Source organism: Triturus cristatus, chromosome 12 (genome assembly GCF_964204655.1).
Source record: "Triturus cristatus chromosome 12, aTriCri1.1, whole genome shotgun sequence".
Classification (NCBI taxonomy): domain Eukaryota; kingdom Metazoa; phylum Chordata; class Amphibia; order Caudata; family Salamandridae; genus Triturus; species Triturus cristatus.
Window position 1 is genome coordinate 782,661,698 of NC_140595.1, and position 16,766 is coordinate 782,678,463.

At 47.0% G+C, this 16,766-nt stretch overlaps 1 protein-coding gene across 1 annotated transcript in view; it reads right to left on the reverse strand.

The window, feature by feature from the left end:
* Positions 1 to 2,729: 2,729 nt before the first annotated feature.
* LOC146782828 (solute carrier family 35 member G3-like) overlaps positions 2,730 to 16,766 on the reverse strand; it is a 30,032-nt gene continuing 15,995 nt past the window's right edge. The window contains exon 2 of the mRNA XM_085637707.1: positions 2,730 to 5,043. Within this exon, the coding sequence (XP_085493833.1) occupies positions 3,927 to 4,970 (1,044 nt within the window). The 5' untranslated portion in view covers positions 4,971 to 5,043 and the 3' untranslated portion in view covers positions 2,730 to 3,926. The remainder of the gene's footprint in view (positions 5,044 to 16,766) is intronic.

Sequence of the window (16,766 nt, forward strand, 5' to 3'; positions counted from 1 at the left end):
ATATCTCATGTACAGTCTAGGCAAGCAAGTAGCTGGCTAGCACAGCACCTGCCAGGATCTGCCCTCAACACATCCTATTCACACGTATCCATCTGGGGGGCCTTGTCTCCAGATGAAGAACTGTAAACAACTAGGAAAAGGCCTCTGGCCCAACTCCATAAGACTGCAAGATTGTACGCCAGAAAGGCACTGGACACGACGTAGTCACCTTGCATCGCAGCCGCACATATCGTGTGTGTGCGAGTGCACATGTGTGTTGCATCTGTTCGGAGTGAGTTGGGGAACCATGCACCGCTGCTGCACATATTGTGTCTGTGTGCACTTGTGTTGTACCTTTTCCTTGTAAATTGGGGAGCCTTGCACCGTAGCTGCACTTATGTGTGTGTGTGTGTGTAAGTGCTTGCACCTGTGTTGAACGTGTTCCATGTGAGTTGGGGAGCCTTGCCCTGCGGCTGCACATATTGTGTCTTTGTGTATTTGTGTTGTACATGTTCCTTGTGAGTAAGGTAACCTTGCACCATGGCTGCACTTATATGTGTGTGTGTATAAACACACACCTGTGTTGTACGTCTCTGTGAGTTGCGGAATCTTGCACTGCTGCCAAAACAACTTTTCTTGACTTAGGATAGCGTGCAGTGCTGCTGTGTATGCTGATTCTCTGGTGTGTATTAGTGATCCATGCTGAAAAAATTCTCGCTGTACACGAGCCAAATCGATTAGTTTTGTCGGGATTATCTTGCACGACTTACAAACAGTATTCTAGTGTACACCTTTATGCCCTAATAGCCAACCACAGCTGCGTAGACCAACCCACTTACTTAGGACACTTCCTGTGCAGCACTTGGGGTGAGTTGGCCCTCATTTCATCACCCATAAAGAAAAACAAAAATGTTTCTGGGTACACTGGGTATCTGCTTTCGTGTTACACTACAGCCACCTCCCTCTCTAACTTGCATTTTCTCCTGTCCCCACCAGTGCTTAATTTGCAAATGAATGAGTGTCTAGCTCCCTGCCCAGAAGTCAGCGGCCACCATTAATAAATATCAGCGCACCGAATACCAAAGCTGCTCAATCTTTAATCCACTTCAGGCCTCTCTAATCGACTGCGAGACCCTCCCTGCCCCTTTCTCCTTTGTGTGTTTTCCCTTCTCTTATTCTCAGGAAATGTCATATGAGGAAAAATAGGTGCTGGTCCCCAAAAATAATCGTTGGTGGGCCCAACCGGCAAATACCGGTTCAAATTAAGCACTGGGCCCCACTGTTGTTTTTTTCTGATAAAAGCTACCAAAGCTGTCAGTTTAATGCACTTCTATTTCAATACATTTCAGGAAAAGTCCTTTGCGGATACATCTCATAGACAGGGCCGGCCTGGAGCATGGGAGCTGGGCCCAGGCCTGGGGTGCCAATATTCCGAAGGGCGCAGCAGGGTGCTGCCTGTCATAATGTCATGCAAACAGCAACTCTTCCATCCCACTTGATCTCAATCTGGTCCAGTTAAAGACTTTGTAATCAGCTCTTAATGTAGCTCAGCGTAGCTGTTAGCACCCATCAACCCCCTGCCCTCCTCCCGTCTTCCTCACACCTCCTGCTGTCACACCACAACGGCTCCCAACCCCTGCCACAAACACCACATTTTCTTTCCGCCCAGGGCACTGTCCCGGTCAGTCTGATTTAGGGCCGGCCCCGCTCATAGATATTTGTGACTCTATTGGATACAATACGTTCCTTGGTTCAATACAATATTTCATCACCACCACTGGGCAGACAGAATTTCGAAGCTTTTGCTACATGAATATGACCCAAACTTTGGTCTTGCAGTGCCACCTGCAGGCTATGTGCGGGAGTGATGCTACAATATCAGCTCCATTTGAAGAGAAGGGTGAACTGCTCTTACAGGGTCACATGAAGGCCAGTGCTGGGAGAACTGCTGAATTAAAGATAAAAGTATTTAAATATTTATCTGCAATGACCCAAGTGACCATTGCTGACAGACCCCCCCCACCTCCCCGGCACCCCGGGGAGGAGCAAGAGTCCTCAGGGGAGGGAAATCCAGGCACTGCTCATTCTGTGGCACCCGCTGACCAGGGCTGGTATTGCTGCAGACTTAAAAAAACAAAAAGGAGGGAGAGCACCCACTTTTCTTACAGTAACACTTGCTGACCAGTGCAGGTAGTGTTTCTGAAATGGCACAACCTGGGAGTGCTGCTCTAATAGTGACACCTGCTGGACAGGGATAGGAATGTTTCTGAATTAACACAATGAGATTCAGGGTTCTCTTAGGGCTACCGCCCCTGCCTCGGGCTGGGAGTGTTGCTGAGTTAACCCTGCATTAGTGGGATCCAAACACTGCTCTTACGCTGGCACCTTCTTCAAAGGGCTAGTTCTGCTAATTTGACAACCCTGGCAGAGTTCAAAACAACTGTTGCTCTTACAGTGCCATCTGCTGTCTAATTACGGTACTGCAGCTGATGTTACACTGACCGGCAGCACTGTTGATGGGGCTTAGCCAGAATAGAGCTGGATTTTGAATACATCAGAGTGACATTTGTTAGTTTTAGTGACATTCAAAGCTAAAGTAGAAAACTTTGGGAAGAAAAAACAAGTTGGAGACAACTACTTCTCTTAGTACCTGACACTAACTGAACGAAGACCAATACAAGAACACACCTATGACCAAATATTGTGTAATATAAATACGTAAAATATATATATATACACGATACAAAGAATATTGTCCCAGGAGGCAGACGCATGCTTGTATTTTGGGCCTTTGGCAGCCGACAGCAGTTGGAGCTGCAAACTGTGCTGTAAGATACATTCCTTGATGAGGTGAAGGGTAGAAGTGTTCTTAACGCACATTATACCATTGGCACAAAAGAACACAATCTAACTAAACAGAGAAAGCGGGAGCATCTATTTCAGTGGGAGGTGCGGGGTAGAGTAGAAGTGGGCAGTCGCGCTCCATCCTGTCTTCTTTCTGGTGTCTGACAGTTTCTTGTCCCTCCTTCCTTGGGAAATTGTTTGATGCAGTCACTGCCCATTCCCTTCTGCCATGGACTTCTTTATGTCACTCCTGGAGATCCCCCAGTGCTGCGACTAGACCCTACTTGGTGCCACTCAACACCCCCCACACTCCACCACCCCCAATTTGTCCCGCCTCCTGCTTCCAGTGCAGGGGGCCTCCAGTACTCCTGCTGGACTTCATGATGTTCTACTGGGACCTTCCTGGTGCTCCTGCTGGTGGCATCCTCGTCCTGCTTCCAGAGTCTTTCTGTTACAACTGCTGATAACTTTCTTTTTCCCCAGTTGCACGTGGCTACCAGTGTTGTCTCGGGATTGTTGCTAAAGAATTCCTGCTGCTGCAGAAGACTTCCTGCTTCTGCTGGCGCCTTCCTGCTGCTGCTGAAGACTTCCTGCGTCGGTTGGCACCTTCCTGCTGCTGCAGAAGACTTCCTGAATCTGCTGCTGAAGGCTTCCTGCTGCTGCTGACGCCTTCCTGCTGCTGCTGCTGACGCCTTCCTGCTGCTGTTGAAGACTTCCTGCTGCTGCTGACGCCTTCCTGCTGCTGCTGACGCCTTCCTGCTGCTGCTGACGCCTTCCTGCTGATGCTGCTGAAGACTTCCTACTGCTGCTGACGCCTTCCTGCTGCTGCTGACGCCTTCCTGCTGATGCTGCTGAAGACTTCCTACTGCTGCTGACGCCTTCCTGCTGCTGCTGACGCCTTCCTGCCGCTGCTGAACACTTCCTACTGCTGCTGATACCTTCCTGCTGCTGCAGCTGACTTCCCTCTGCTGCCGGAGACATTCTGTGCCTCCACTGGAGATATTCTACTACTGCACCTGAGTGTCACCGAGTTGGTGATGGCGATCACTACATTCCACAGAATGCAGGTGTAGAGTGAGGCCGCGGTGGGGCAGGCGCAGTGATTAATCTTGTTCGTGGATGGCCACATCCGTGTCACAGCTGATGTTCTGAGCTGTGATGATGGAGATGCTGCCGATGATGACCCACGCCCCAACAATCTCATAGGGGGTCACCTCCTCACACAGCATGTAGTACTGGAAAGCCATGGTGACCACCACCTCGGAATGCAGCACGGCACAGACCAGGGCCGGGTGAGTCTTGGTGACAGCATAGCTGGCACAGATGAAGGACAGCAGCGCCAGGAGGCTTATGCCCACCACGCAGGTCCAGGTGAGCGGGTCTCGCGGCAGGATGGGTCGCTGCATGATGAACATGAAGATTCCGCTGAGGATGCTGCCCACCACCCCGAACACGAAGGCCGCTGTCAGCAGCTTGGACTTGAAGTCGAGCCTGCGGAACTTCACCAGGCCAAGGGCCAGCGCTAGACCCCCTAGGGCGGCCAAAATGTAGCCGATGATGTCATTTGCTCTGGTTTTTGCATCCATCTCCATCAAACTGGGCACCACGATGATCAGCAGCCCCACCATGCTGCCCAGCAGGCCAAAGCAGTTGAAACCACTGAGCTTGTCCTTCTCAACCATCAGGGCTAAGAGTGTAGAGGAGACGGTGGAGGAGCCTTTGCGTACCGTGGCAGCGTTCCCCGCGGGCACAACCATGAAGGACCAGTAGGCACAGCCTATAGAGATGACATTCACCGCTGCGTGGATAAAAACTTGCTTTCTGGAACCACGAGGCCCGAAGATGGGCAATTTTTTGTAGTGCATGCATATGATGAAGGAGACGTGGAAGAGGCAACGGAAGAGAAGGATTTCCAAGGACGGGATGTTGGAGGCACCATTGGCCATCCGGGAAAATGGGGCCACCAACCCTGCTGGTACTCCCCCACCAAAGAGCGCCACGAGGAGTCCCTTCATGCTATCAGACAGGTGGCAGAGCCCCCTAACGCTGTCAGAGAAAGGGTCCTTCCTGGAAATGTCATCGCTCCTTTCTGTGGGTAAAGGCAAGTCCAACATCTGCACGGCTGTCACTGAACTGGTATCCACCATTATTCCTGGGCGTTGTGCTGCGGCACGTTCTCTTCGTCCACACAGCAGGCCCCGAGTCAAGCCAAATTGATACCTTCAAGAAAGGAAAAGGAGAAATAAGAATACTTGCAGAGAGTTACATTACAAAACAACGCCAATAGCGACAATGAAACCATCCCTGACAGTCACTTTGTTTTAATCAACTCTATACCACCTAGAGACAGAAATCAAATGTACAGGCAGTGTAAGCAACAGCATTCCCAAGCTTTCCGTAAAAACAGTTTGTGTAGTTTTCCTGACACATAGACTATTCCCAGTTAATCTAAATTTGCCCTGCCAGGATGATGAGGGGGCAAAGCTGTGACCACATGGGGTAGTATATTCTGAGTGGATGCAAAGTTAGCTGTGCTTGGTGTGTAAAGGGACAAATGGACAGAGATCTGATTACAGAACTGTAAGAAATGTGATTCAGGGGGTCGACGGCAATAAGAAGTTACTGGGCCCCAGTTGTACCAGTAAGGGCTTTTTTACTGCTGGTGTCCTGGGCCCACTCAAACTGGAAACTAAGATTCCCTTTTACCACTTGACTCTTAGGGTTTTGAGGCAAAGCGATTCAAGGGCGGTGGCAAGAAACCCAGACCCTTGAGGCGCAGAACATTAACACTCGACAAATTAATCCCCAGTCCGTGCCATTTTTTGGAAAGTATTTTCATGCACACAGAACTAAATTTTACACACTGCAAGCATTTTCAGTGTGTTTAACAAATTGGAACCTCTCCTAAGGGGGGTCTCTCAGGACCACCAGGGTACAAATCAGCTACCATAAAGATGTATCACCCCATCTGCTCCCTTTGTCTGTGAGTATTATGTGGCAATTTATCTGTCAGCAGGTTTTAGGCTTGAAAACCAGAAATACCCCTCTTAAAAGGTTTTTACCCCAACCATTGGCTTATCTGCTATCAAAGGTTAGGCCTACAGAATGGAGTTTTGCAGACATGGATTTTGTTTGATAATCACAAAGTTTATTTTGAAGCAAACCAGAGAACAAAAGACAATTGTAATTCAAAATGTCTTTCTGGAACATATTTACTGCTCCTTTTCTCACATTCTATGAAATCATTTTTTTCTGCTTTTGATCTCATACTGCATTGAACTGTTCTGTGCAATAACTCAGCTAACATAAGTTTCACTCTGTAAAGGCTGGTAAGTCAAGGGCTGTTTCAAGGCTGAACATGTTACAGTAATAGCGCAATTATCAATCAAGTTGAGGGCAATAGAATAGTAAAATACAAAATCACAAAATCTTACTTTTCACTTCTTGGAATTGACTCACTGATGACACGCTAAGAAGGTGGAAGACAGAAACAGGGGAGACATCACCGAGAAACATTATGAGATCCAGAATAGAGTCATTGATTACTTGAAGGGACCGGCTGGACTATCAGCTATGATGGTTATATATCACAAGAAGGTCCCTGGGCCAGCTAACCGCCTGCCTAGCTTGAGCTCCCCGCTGAGCTCCCACCGCACTGCACCTGTCATCCGCGGTGTTCTCTCGTTGTAACCCTCCTTTTCTCCTTTAATCCCGCTGTAAACTTTTTTTTGCCCGCTGTAAATTTCTCAAAAACGCGTGTTTTTCCCATTGTTATTGACCTCTGGTCTTGCTTCGCTCCCCCGTCTGCCGCTGACAGCCCCAGTTCAAGCCCGCGACTCACGGGTCCCCTTGGTGTTAGGTTGGGTTTCTAATTGTATTTTTTTGGTGGCCTAATTTGGTTCTAACAATTTCGTTGGCCTTTAGTGTAGTTAGTTTGGGTTTATTTGGCCTAGCTTAGTTTGGGTTTATTTCGCCTAGCTTAGTTTGGGTTTATTTGGCCTAGCTTAGTTTGGGTTGTACCCTTTGTTTGTGTTGTCCGCCTATTCCCGCCGTTTTCTTCCTGCGCTGCTCCCACTCCCCGCCCTCCTGCCTCTCTGACAGCCACTCTCACCTCCCAGGACTACCTATGGAGGCCACTACGTGGCTCAAATAGCAGCCCTTGACCTCTGGTCTTGCTCCACTCCCCAGCCTGACGCTGACAGATCCTTGTCTCTGGGGCCTCGCTCACAGTCACGACTGCCCCTGTTCAAGCCCGCCGCTCACATGTCTGCCTGGTTTCTATTTGTATTTTTGTGGCCTAATTTAATAATATCTTGTTTGATTCTAAGAAATTTCATTTGGCTTTAATGTAACCCATTCGGGTTCATTTGGCCCATCTTATTTTGGGTGGTACCCTTCATTTGTGTTGACCTTCCCATTCCTGCAATTTTCTTCCTGCTCCTGCTGCTGCAAAGGTGCTTCAAAGGCAAGCCCATCTGTGCCCGTCTGCGCCCATCCGTGCATGGAGTGCGTTCAGTATCAGGACCCCTAGACCTCCTGCTACCCATCACCAGCTGGTACCCGCCAAGGAGCCCCTGGACCTGGACCCTGAAGCAACGACTGCTTCACTTCCTCCACGCAATCAACCAAAGGACCCTTCACCTGCCGCCGCTTCCACTTCTCCTGTGACACAACCCGCGATGAATCCCACAACACTTCTGCTCAGAAGACCCCGAACAGCCCGGAACAACTCCAATGCATTCTGATCAATGCCCGACCCCTCTGCAAACTTGCCACGGAAATCTGGGACACCATCACTACCCTCTCCCCTGATGTGGCTTTCATCACCGAAATGTGGCTCAACCCCTCCTCGAATCCCAACATCGCCATCGCCACTCCCAACGGCTACAAGATGAAGCACAGCAACTGGACCAACAAACACAGCGGGGGCATCACCATCATCTTCAAGTAAACCATCTGATGCACCGCCACCAACGACGATCCAATGCGTCTCATAGAACACTTCAGCTTCTGACTTCAGACCAACGCCAAGACCACTATAAGAGGCACCCTCACTTACAGACCCCTGGGACCCTGAAAAGCCTTCTGCAATGCCTTCTCCAATCTCATTGCCTCCTTAGCCTTTGACTCCCACCACTACATCCTTCTTGGCGACCTCAACTTCCACACAGACAACGCCAATGATGCCAACTCCACCACCCTTCTAGTAAACCTCAACAACACTTGTCTCACCAAACTGATCAACAAACTCACGCACAAAGCCGGGCACACACTCAACGCTGTCTTCACCTCCAGTGGCAGAATCATATTCACCTACATCACCGAACTCCCCTTTCACTGACCATGCCACTGTCCGATGCTTAGCACACCAGCATCAAGCACCACAGTGCCACCCTCCATAGCTGGGGCAAGGCAATCTAGACTCAATGGACACATGCCTTCAGCAGCGCACAACCTGAAACTTCAGTGGACCTTGACCAGGGCATCGAGAACTTCTCCGCCTGGATCACCAAGTGCGCCAACAGAGTCGCCCCACTGAAACCAGCAAATGCCAACAATACATTAAAACAAGCCAGCTGGTGCACCCCAGAGCTGAGAGCCACAAAGCGTAACTGCTACCAACTAGAGAAACAATGGCACATCACCAAGGACCCCTCCGATAGAGCCACCCACAAAGCAGCCCTCAGCAACTACTACCTGCGCATCAAGTAAGCCAAGAGATCAGCCATCACCACTCACATCAACTCAAAGTCCAAACACACGGAGGAACTCACCAAAATATTCAAGGAATTCTCCAACCCAATAGCTGCAAAGAACACCATCCACCGCTCACAAGAACTCTGCGACACCCTCTCAGACCACTTCCACAGCAAGATCGCCACCATCTCTAACAACTTCAAACCCCAACCCACCACCCTCAGCCTCGACAACCTCAACCAACCAGCGAACACCAGCCATACGATCACCACCTGGTCCCCACTCACCACGCAGACCACCACAGCCATCATGTCGTCCATCCACTCCGGGGCACATACCGACCCCTGCCCCCACCATCTCTTCAACCTCGAAACCAACCCAATCAGCACAGAGCTCACCAGCATCCTCAATACCTCCATCTCCACAGTAACCTTCCCAGACAGATGGAAACACGCAGAGGTCAGACCCCTCCTAAAGAAATCCTTTGCCGACCCCAGCCACCTCACAAATAACCCACCAAACTCCCTGCTACCCTACCCAGCCAAAGTACTTGAGAAGGCCATCAAGCAACAGCTAACTGAATACCTGGAACAAAACCACCTACTTGACGCCTCACAATCAGGATTCTGGGCCAACCACAGCACTGAGACCATGCTGATTGCGGCCACAGACATCAGAACTCTCCTCGACCATAGAGAAACCTCGGCCCTGATCCACCTCGGCCTCTCTGCTGCATTTGTCTCCCATCACACCCTCATCAACAGACTCTACAACATTGGCATACAGCAAAGCGCCCTCAAGTGGATCACACCTTTTCTCCCAGGATGCACACAGAGCATTCGACTGCCCAAGGATCATCCTTTAGTCCCACCCTGTTCAAAATCTACATGACCCTACCTTGCGGACATCGTCAGACCCCACAGACTCAACATAATTGTCTACGCAGACGACACTCAACATATCCTTTCGCTCCCAGTGGACCCCGCTAATGCTCAAACCAACTTCTGCAATGCCATATCCAACATAGCCAATTCAATGACATGCAACTGCCTCAAACTCAACTCCGACAAAACAGAAGTACTAATCTTCAGAAAGAATACCTCTGCATGGGACCACAGTTGGTGACCAGCAGAACTTGGACCAACACCCACACCAACAGACCATGCACACAACCTGGGCATCATCCACGACAGCGAACTGACCATGAAACAACAAGTCAATGCATTCACCTCCTCCTGCTTCCACGCCCTTTGTATTCTCTGCAAAAGTTTCAGATGGCTCCCAATCAACACCAGAAAGACCATCACGCAGGACCTCATCACCAGCCATCTCGACTATGGCAATGCCCTCTATGCCAGAATCTCTACCCAGCACCTCTGAAAACTCCAGACCATAAGGAACACCACAGCAAGACTCATCCTGGACCTCTCAAAACAGACCCACATCACCCCCACCTCAGAAACATCCACTGTCTCCCCATCCAGAAGAGATGCCAGTTCAAAATCCTCACAAGCGCCTACAAGCCACGATCAAGGACTATCCTACTCCCTCACTTACCCTCGCACCCCCTGCAGCCACTACAGCTGCAGCGGGGGCCACTCCTCCTTCTCCATTTTCACGAAGTCCTGAAACGACCTGCCCCTTCACCTCTGAATGGCATCCTCCCTGGCGCACTTCAGAAAGAAACTCAAGACCTGGCTTTTTCATGGAGACATTGATTGATTGCCGCTGTGACCCTTTTTTGTTGTCCTCTGTAAATTTCGATGTAACGCTAATTTCTTCCACGATTATTTTCAATGTAACCCTTTTGCCCACTGTCAATCTCGCTGTAACACTTGTTTTTCCACTGTTATTTTTCGCTATAAATGCTTGTTTTGTCCTCTGTTAAATCTCACGGCAAACACTTCTTTTCTCCCGCTGTAACCCTTCTTTTGTCCACTGCTGTGTGCTGCTCACTGTTGTAACCATAACATTTCATGGCCTCTCATTCTGTTTTACCACCGTCGTTATCCTTGTTGTTTTACTGTTGTAATCTTAGCATTTCTTTACTGATTCCCTTCTCGGCCTCACCGCATGCTCGTTTTTCCTGCCTTGCCGCTGCTTCTCCCTCCTGCTTTCTGCTTCTTGCTAACCCCACCCAGTGCCCCTCCCAGGACCTACTTAATGAAGACCGCAGCGCGGCCGAGCTGCCGGTGTGCCAAAGGTGCACCAAAGGCAAGCCTGTCTGCGCCTGTCCACGCCCAGCGCCAGGAACCCTGGTTCTCGCACCACCCACAACTTCACCAGAGCTGAGTTCATAGCCTTGGATCCCGGACTCTGCAACATCTGCTGCAGCGCCTCTCCATGCTCCATGACCCTTCTTCTGCCGCCGCTGTCTCTTCTCTAATGACTCCAGAACACTAGCACATGCATTCGCCACCACTGCGCCTGCCACGACTGTGCAGGGACAACACCACTGCCTCCTGCTCAAATCCCGGTCACTCTGCAAACACGCCACTGAGATCTGGTACACCAACACCTCCCTCACCCCCGATGTCATCTTCCTTACCCAGACCTGGCTCAGTGCGGCATCCACACCCGGCATCGCCATGGCCATGCCCAACAGCTATAGGATAGCACACTGGGACTGTGGAATCGCCATCATCCACAAAGAAACCATCCACATCTGTTTATCCACCCTACCCATCTTTTTAAACGTTTAACAGCTCGTAATTTTAAAACAGTAACAATTTGGTAGGCAAACTTGCACAGTGAGGGTTGGCTGCTGGTACAGGTTTGGGTGGTGGGCCTATTTAGAGTATGATAAAAAAAAAATGAAATTCACAGAAAAAAAGAAAGGTTAAAGTGACATTAAAGTTATTATAGATGCTAAAACTTTAACTTACAAAAGAAAACACCCTAGCAATTCTGTCCAAAATCAAAGGTTAAAATGATGTTATAGTTAGGTGTCGAAATTAGACAAGAAGTAATATTAAAATAACCATAAACCACTGACATAAGCCAGTTGTAGTCAACTAACTAACTATAACTTGCCCCCATCATGTACTTATGATCTCACATATGACAAATCTCATGACATGTTAAATTAAATCATTGATGAGATCACTCATTAGATGTAAACAACAGCATTATTAAAGTTACGGAGTACCTCAATGCAATATATGAGGTCATAAGCAGTACATGTTGGGGGTGCAAGTTATAATTCGTTTACTTACTATAACTGCCATATATCATGGGTTTTTGGGTGTTTTATTGTTGGTAAATATAGCATTGCCGTAACCTTTCTTTTAGTGAACAGGGTCGGACTGGCTGTAATGGGCACTAGGGGTTTTACGGGTGGGCCGGAAGGATGGGGGCTGGTTTTGGACCTGCGAGTCGCAAAACTGGATGTACAACAGTGTATTTAACACTGTTTGCGATTCCCAATGGGGTCGCAAATTGCGAGCCTCATGAATATTAATGAGCCTCTCACAATTTGCAAGCCCATTGGGAATGGCAGGCCCTCCCAGGTATGGTGGCCTGCTGGGCTCAACAGACCACCATGTCTGGGACTGCTTTTAAATAAAGCAGTTTTCCTTTTTTTTTTAATGCAGCCCGTTTTCCTTAAAGGAAAACGCGATGCCTTTAAAAAAAAAAAAAAAAAGAAACGTTTCATTTTTTAAGGGCAGATAGTGGTCCCTGGGACCACTGCCTGCCCTTCAAAAATATTTTCTGAGCCTGTCACAAAGGGGAACACCGTTCAGTTGGACTCCCATTGACTTTAATGGGAGCCTGTGTTCCGGCCGACTACACAGGCTCCCATTGTAAAAAGGGGTGGGTGGGGAAAATCGTGCACCCCATGGTGCCTCCCACACTGTGCATGGTATTGAAGAGGGGTGCCATTGGCCCCATTCGAAGGGGCCCCCAAAGTCGGATTCTGACAGCCGATCAGTGTCGGAACAACCGATTCAGAAAGGCTGTCTGAATCCGACTTTCTTAATACGTCCGTCGGTAATTCTCTCCGTAGACCCTTACGAGTCGGCTCCGAATGACTCAGTTACTCCGAATGCCGTTCGGAACCGAGTCAGAAAGTCTGAATGGTTTCCGACTATCGTAATCGGTCGGTTGGAAGGCTTTCCGAATCGGTCGGAAAGACAGGTTCCGAATTGGATTTGGACGAACCGAATGCCATTCGGAGCCTTTCCGACCGACATCGTAAACAAGCCCTTAGTCTTAACTCTGATCCCAGAATTTGTTAGTTGTGTCACAGTTCAAAAGAAATTATTTTAAACAACAGTGGTCCCTAGAGCTAAAAAAGGATTTTTTTTTTCATCATAATATGCCGCATTATTTTCGTCACGCACAAATGCCGGTCCTTAATGATCCTGACTTCTGCATGCCTTGTTTAAATCATCGTGTTTATTCAATTTTGCGATAACACGCAATTGCCAATTACCTTGATTCATTCTGCTCTTGTTTTCCATCATGTGCCATCGTACAATTCACTATGCTGTTTATTATCTCACCAACTAATTGAGCACTCGGTAGCCTTTTCCTTGTCACCGCATTACCCTCCTCTGGTTGTCGGTAACAATGGTTACGTTGTCTTTGACACAGCTAGATTACCTGTCCTTTAAACTTATTATACGTTCTTCCCCACCTTTTTTCCCCTGTTACACCAGGTTATTCAGGCTCCACCAATAAACAAACAGTTCAAGCGAGAGAGTCCAAGGGAAAATTTTAAAGACCACTAAGGATTGTATCCCCAATCCCACCCCACAGGCAAATAACCTTTGTCCTGATGATGATACTTGCATTCCCCCTAAGGATCGAAACGCCGTCGACATTCTAAAAACAACCGATATGCTGAAAATTGATTTATTATAAAAGTATAAGGTTGTTTACGTGAATCTGTTTGTCCTTTTAAGTTGTAATTTCCTCCTATGACAAACCATATCTTTTGCCTGAGCCTTTGTTGTTGCTTTTCTTATGTCTTGCACATTTTCCCTTGTTTATACAGGATACAGGCTTGTGTCCTACTTCGTAAATTCTTGTAAATGATTGTTGATTGACATATAAGTAAAAATTGACCTCTGTCCGGCTGGACAAGTCCCGTGAATACAGCACTGATTGAGCCTGAATTTATTTATTTTTCCTTACATCCTTTTTTAGCTCTAGGGACCACTGTTGTTTAAAATAATTACTCCCAAGGTCCCTGGTCGACCTTTCATGGGTGCCCTTGTTGTTTAAAATATGTTTAGCGCAATCAAGTGATTGCAAGGGCTAGCGCCTATTACCCCTCTCAGAAGTTGGTCCCTTCCCCTTCCCCCTGCTCCTGTTTCCTTTTCACTCTTATTCCCCTCTTCCCCACGTTTTTATCCTGCTATGTCTGATAACACACCATTGTACTCTGACGACTATATTAAAAAGATTTTGGAAGGCCCCTCACTCTTTACCAACTCAGATGATATTCCCGGCAATGGCAATAATACCACTAACCATTCCGAAGAACTAGAGAAACAAAAAAAGAAATTTATCCGTCTTGAACTAATGATACGAATGTTAACAGAATACCTTAAATCTAACACTATCCCACAAGGTTTACAAGTAAGAAATATCCCTGGGGTCTTTACAGACAACCTGAAATACATAAACAATTTCAGCTTTATAGGCACCACATGCTCAAGGCATTGGATGGTCCTTGGCATTGATATTGCATCTGGGGAACTCAAAGAACTAACTAAAATTATCACTGATATTGAAAAACAGATAAGAGACAACAACACAGTTGCTGATGCAAAAAAACGTCTAGAAAAAGTTGAGAAAACTACGGAAGAATTCCATCCAATAGAACAAAATAAAATGTCCAATAAAGTAAAGAGGGACATAAAAGCATTCACCCCAGAAAGGACTTATCCCTACCTCAATAAAGATTTTTATATCAACAGATCGTATAACAACCCCCAGAATTCGAGACCTTGGGGTCGTTTTAATAAACGACAAAACCTGGTAGGTTTCTCAGATACCTCGGCCGAATCTTCTGACAGTTCAGATGCTGGTGAAGGTACAAGTAATTCTACAGGAACTCCTAACACTCATGTTTTAGGACGAAGCCAATCAGACCCACCAAGGAGGGGAAGGGGCAGACAATGCCCTCGTTGGTACAACCCTCCCGGGGAACGACAAACGCAACAGAAATTCTACCAATGGTGAATTCCTTGTCGGATATGAACATTAATCACGAAAATCTCACTATCCCTCTCTTTAACTTATCCACACATATACTCTCCAGCCATGAGATCTCACTATTAAGTAAAGGTCTCTCTTTTGTGCCTACCACATACCCCAACTTTCTAGACCTTCACACTGAAATTTTACGTTTTTTTCGTAAAATAAGATTACATAGCTATTTTCTGCAGAATCCCGCTACTGTGAAGGTATCCAATACTCCATTAAGACCACCTTCCACATTTTCACCCTATGCAAACATGATTCCAAGTGAAATTATTACATTTGAAAAATTGGTGCTTAAAGAGGTAGCTAATATTGTAGCTGAACATCACTATATTCCCTACAACATCACTAGAGAAGAAAAAGCGGCCATAGCTTCATTACATGAAAACCCTAATCTGGTAATCAAACCTGCTGATAAGGGTGGAGGTATAGTGCTTCAAGGCATAAATGACTACAAAGCAGAAGTCAATCGACAACTAGCTAACACAGACCACTATTGTAAGCTTTCAACTAACCCCACTAAGGAACTACAGACACTTATTCGACAAATTACTGACGAAGGCTTACAACACGGCTTTCTAAGTAAACAAGAATACCTATTCCTCAATACCAAAAACCCAACGACACCAGTCATCTATACACTTCCCAAGATTCATAAAAACCTTGAGAAACCCCCAGGACGTCCTATTGTTTCTGGATGTGGTTCTATTTTAGAGCCTCTCGGTCATTATGTCAACTATTTTATCAAGGATTTTGTCCCCAACACCGAGTGCTATGTTCGGGACAGTATGTCTATGATTAACCTAATTGAAAATCATCCCTTTGACCCGAACCTAAACATTTTGTGTACATGAGATGTGGAATCTTTATACACAAATATACCCCAGAGGGACTCCTTACTTGTGATTGAATCCATCTTGAATCGCAGAACACGTCCCCATACAGTTCCGACTAACTTTATACTCCAACTACTAGAGGTTTGTTTAACTAGGAATTTTTTCCTTTTTGAAGATCAGTTTTATCAACAAGTTAAGGGCACATCTATGGGCGCTATTTTTGCACCGAATCTGGCAATTCTCTTTATGGATGCACTAGAGTTGGGTTCTATTCTAACCATCACGAACCCCTTCTCTTCTTGCATCTTTAAATGGAAGAGGTACATAGACGATATTTTTATGATCTGGCAGGCCAATGAGAACTTACTAGAACCCTTCCTCCACTGGTTAAACAATAATTGTGGAGGCCTCAAATTCACCATGACACACGACAAAGAATCCATCCCTTTCCTCGACCTTATGATTAGACACAAGGATGGCTGCCTTATAACGAACCTTTTCCGCAAACCCACTGAGCGTAACACCCTGCTCAGCTACAACAGTAACCACCCGCGTGCCTTTAGAGACTCCCTCCCTTTTTCACAATTCCTGCGTATTCGCAGGAATTGCTCTCTAAAGGAAGACTATTTTCGTGAGGCCAAAATACTCAGCTCGAAACTGTCCAAGAGGGGGTATCCGCGTAGATTGATACGCAACTCAATGAAACGAGCCTGGTACTGCCCGCGTGAGGTTCTCCTAGAACCCAAACCCAAATCAGACACTACCCGGTTGGTGTGTGTCACTACATTCTCTACAGTATCTAACGCTATACGTAAGAGCGTTATAAAAAATTGGGCTGTGCTTAATGCTGGAGACCTTTCCCTAGAACGTCCTTTATTTGCTTTCAAGAAAGACAAAAATATAAAGGACCATTTGGTACGTGCAGCAATACCAAACACTAACAACCCCAAAAAAAGCATTACTACCTTGCACTTCCACCGTTGAAAGGCCATTCGAAATGCGGTAATTGTATAGTATGTGGGCTTACAATTGAATGCAAAGTTTTTGTCTTTGGTAACATTAGGAATGAACTTACAATGTTTACAAACTGCAATTCCAATAATCTTGTGTATGAGATTTTTTGTCCATGTAATAAGATTTACATCGGACAAACCACTCAAAAAATACGACTAAGAATTTCCCAGCATCGTAGCAGAA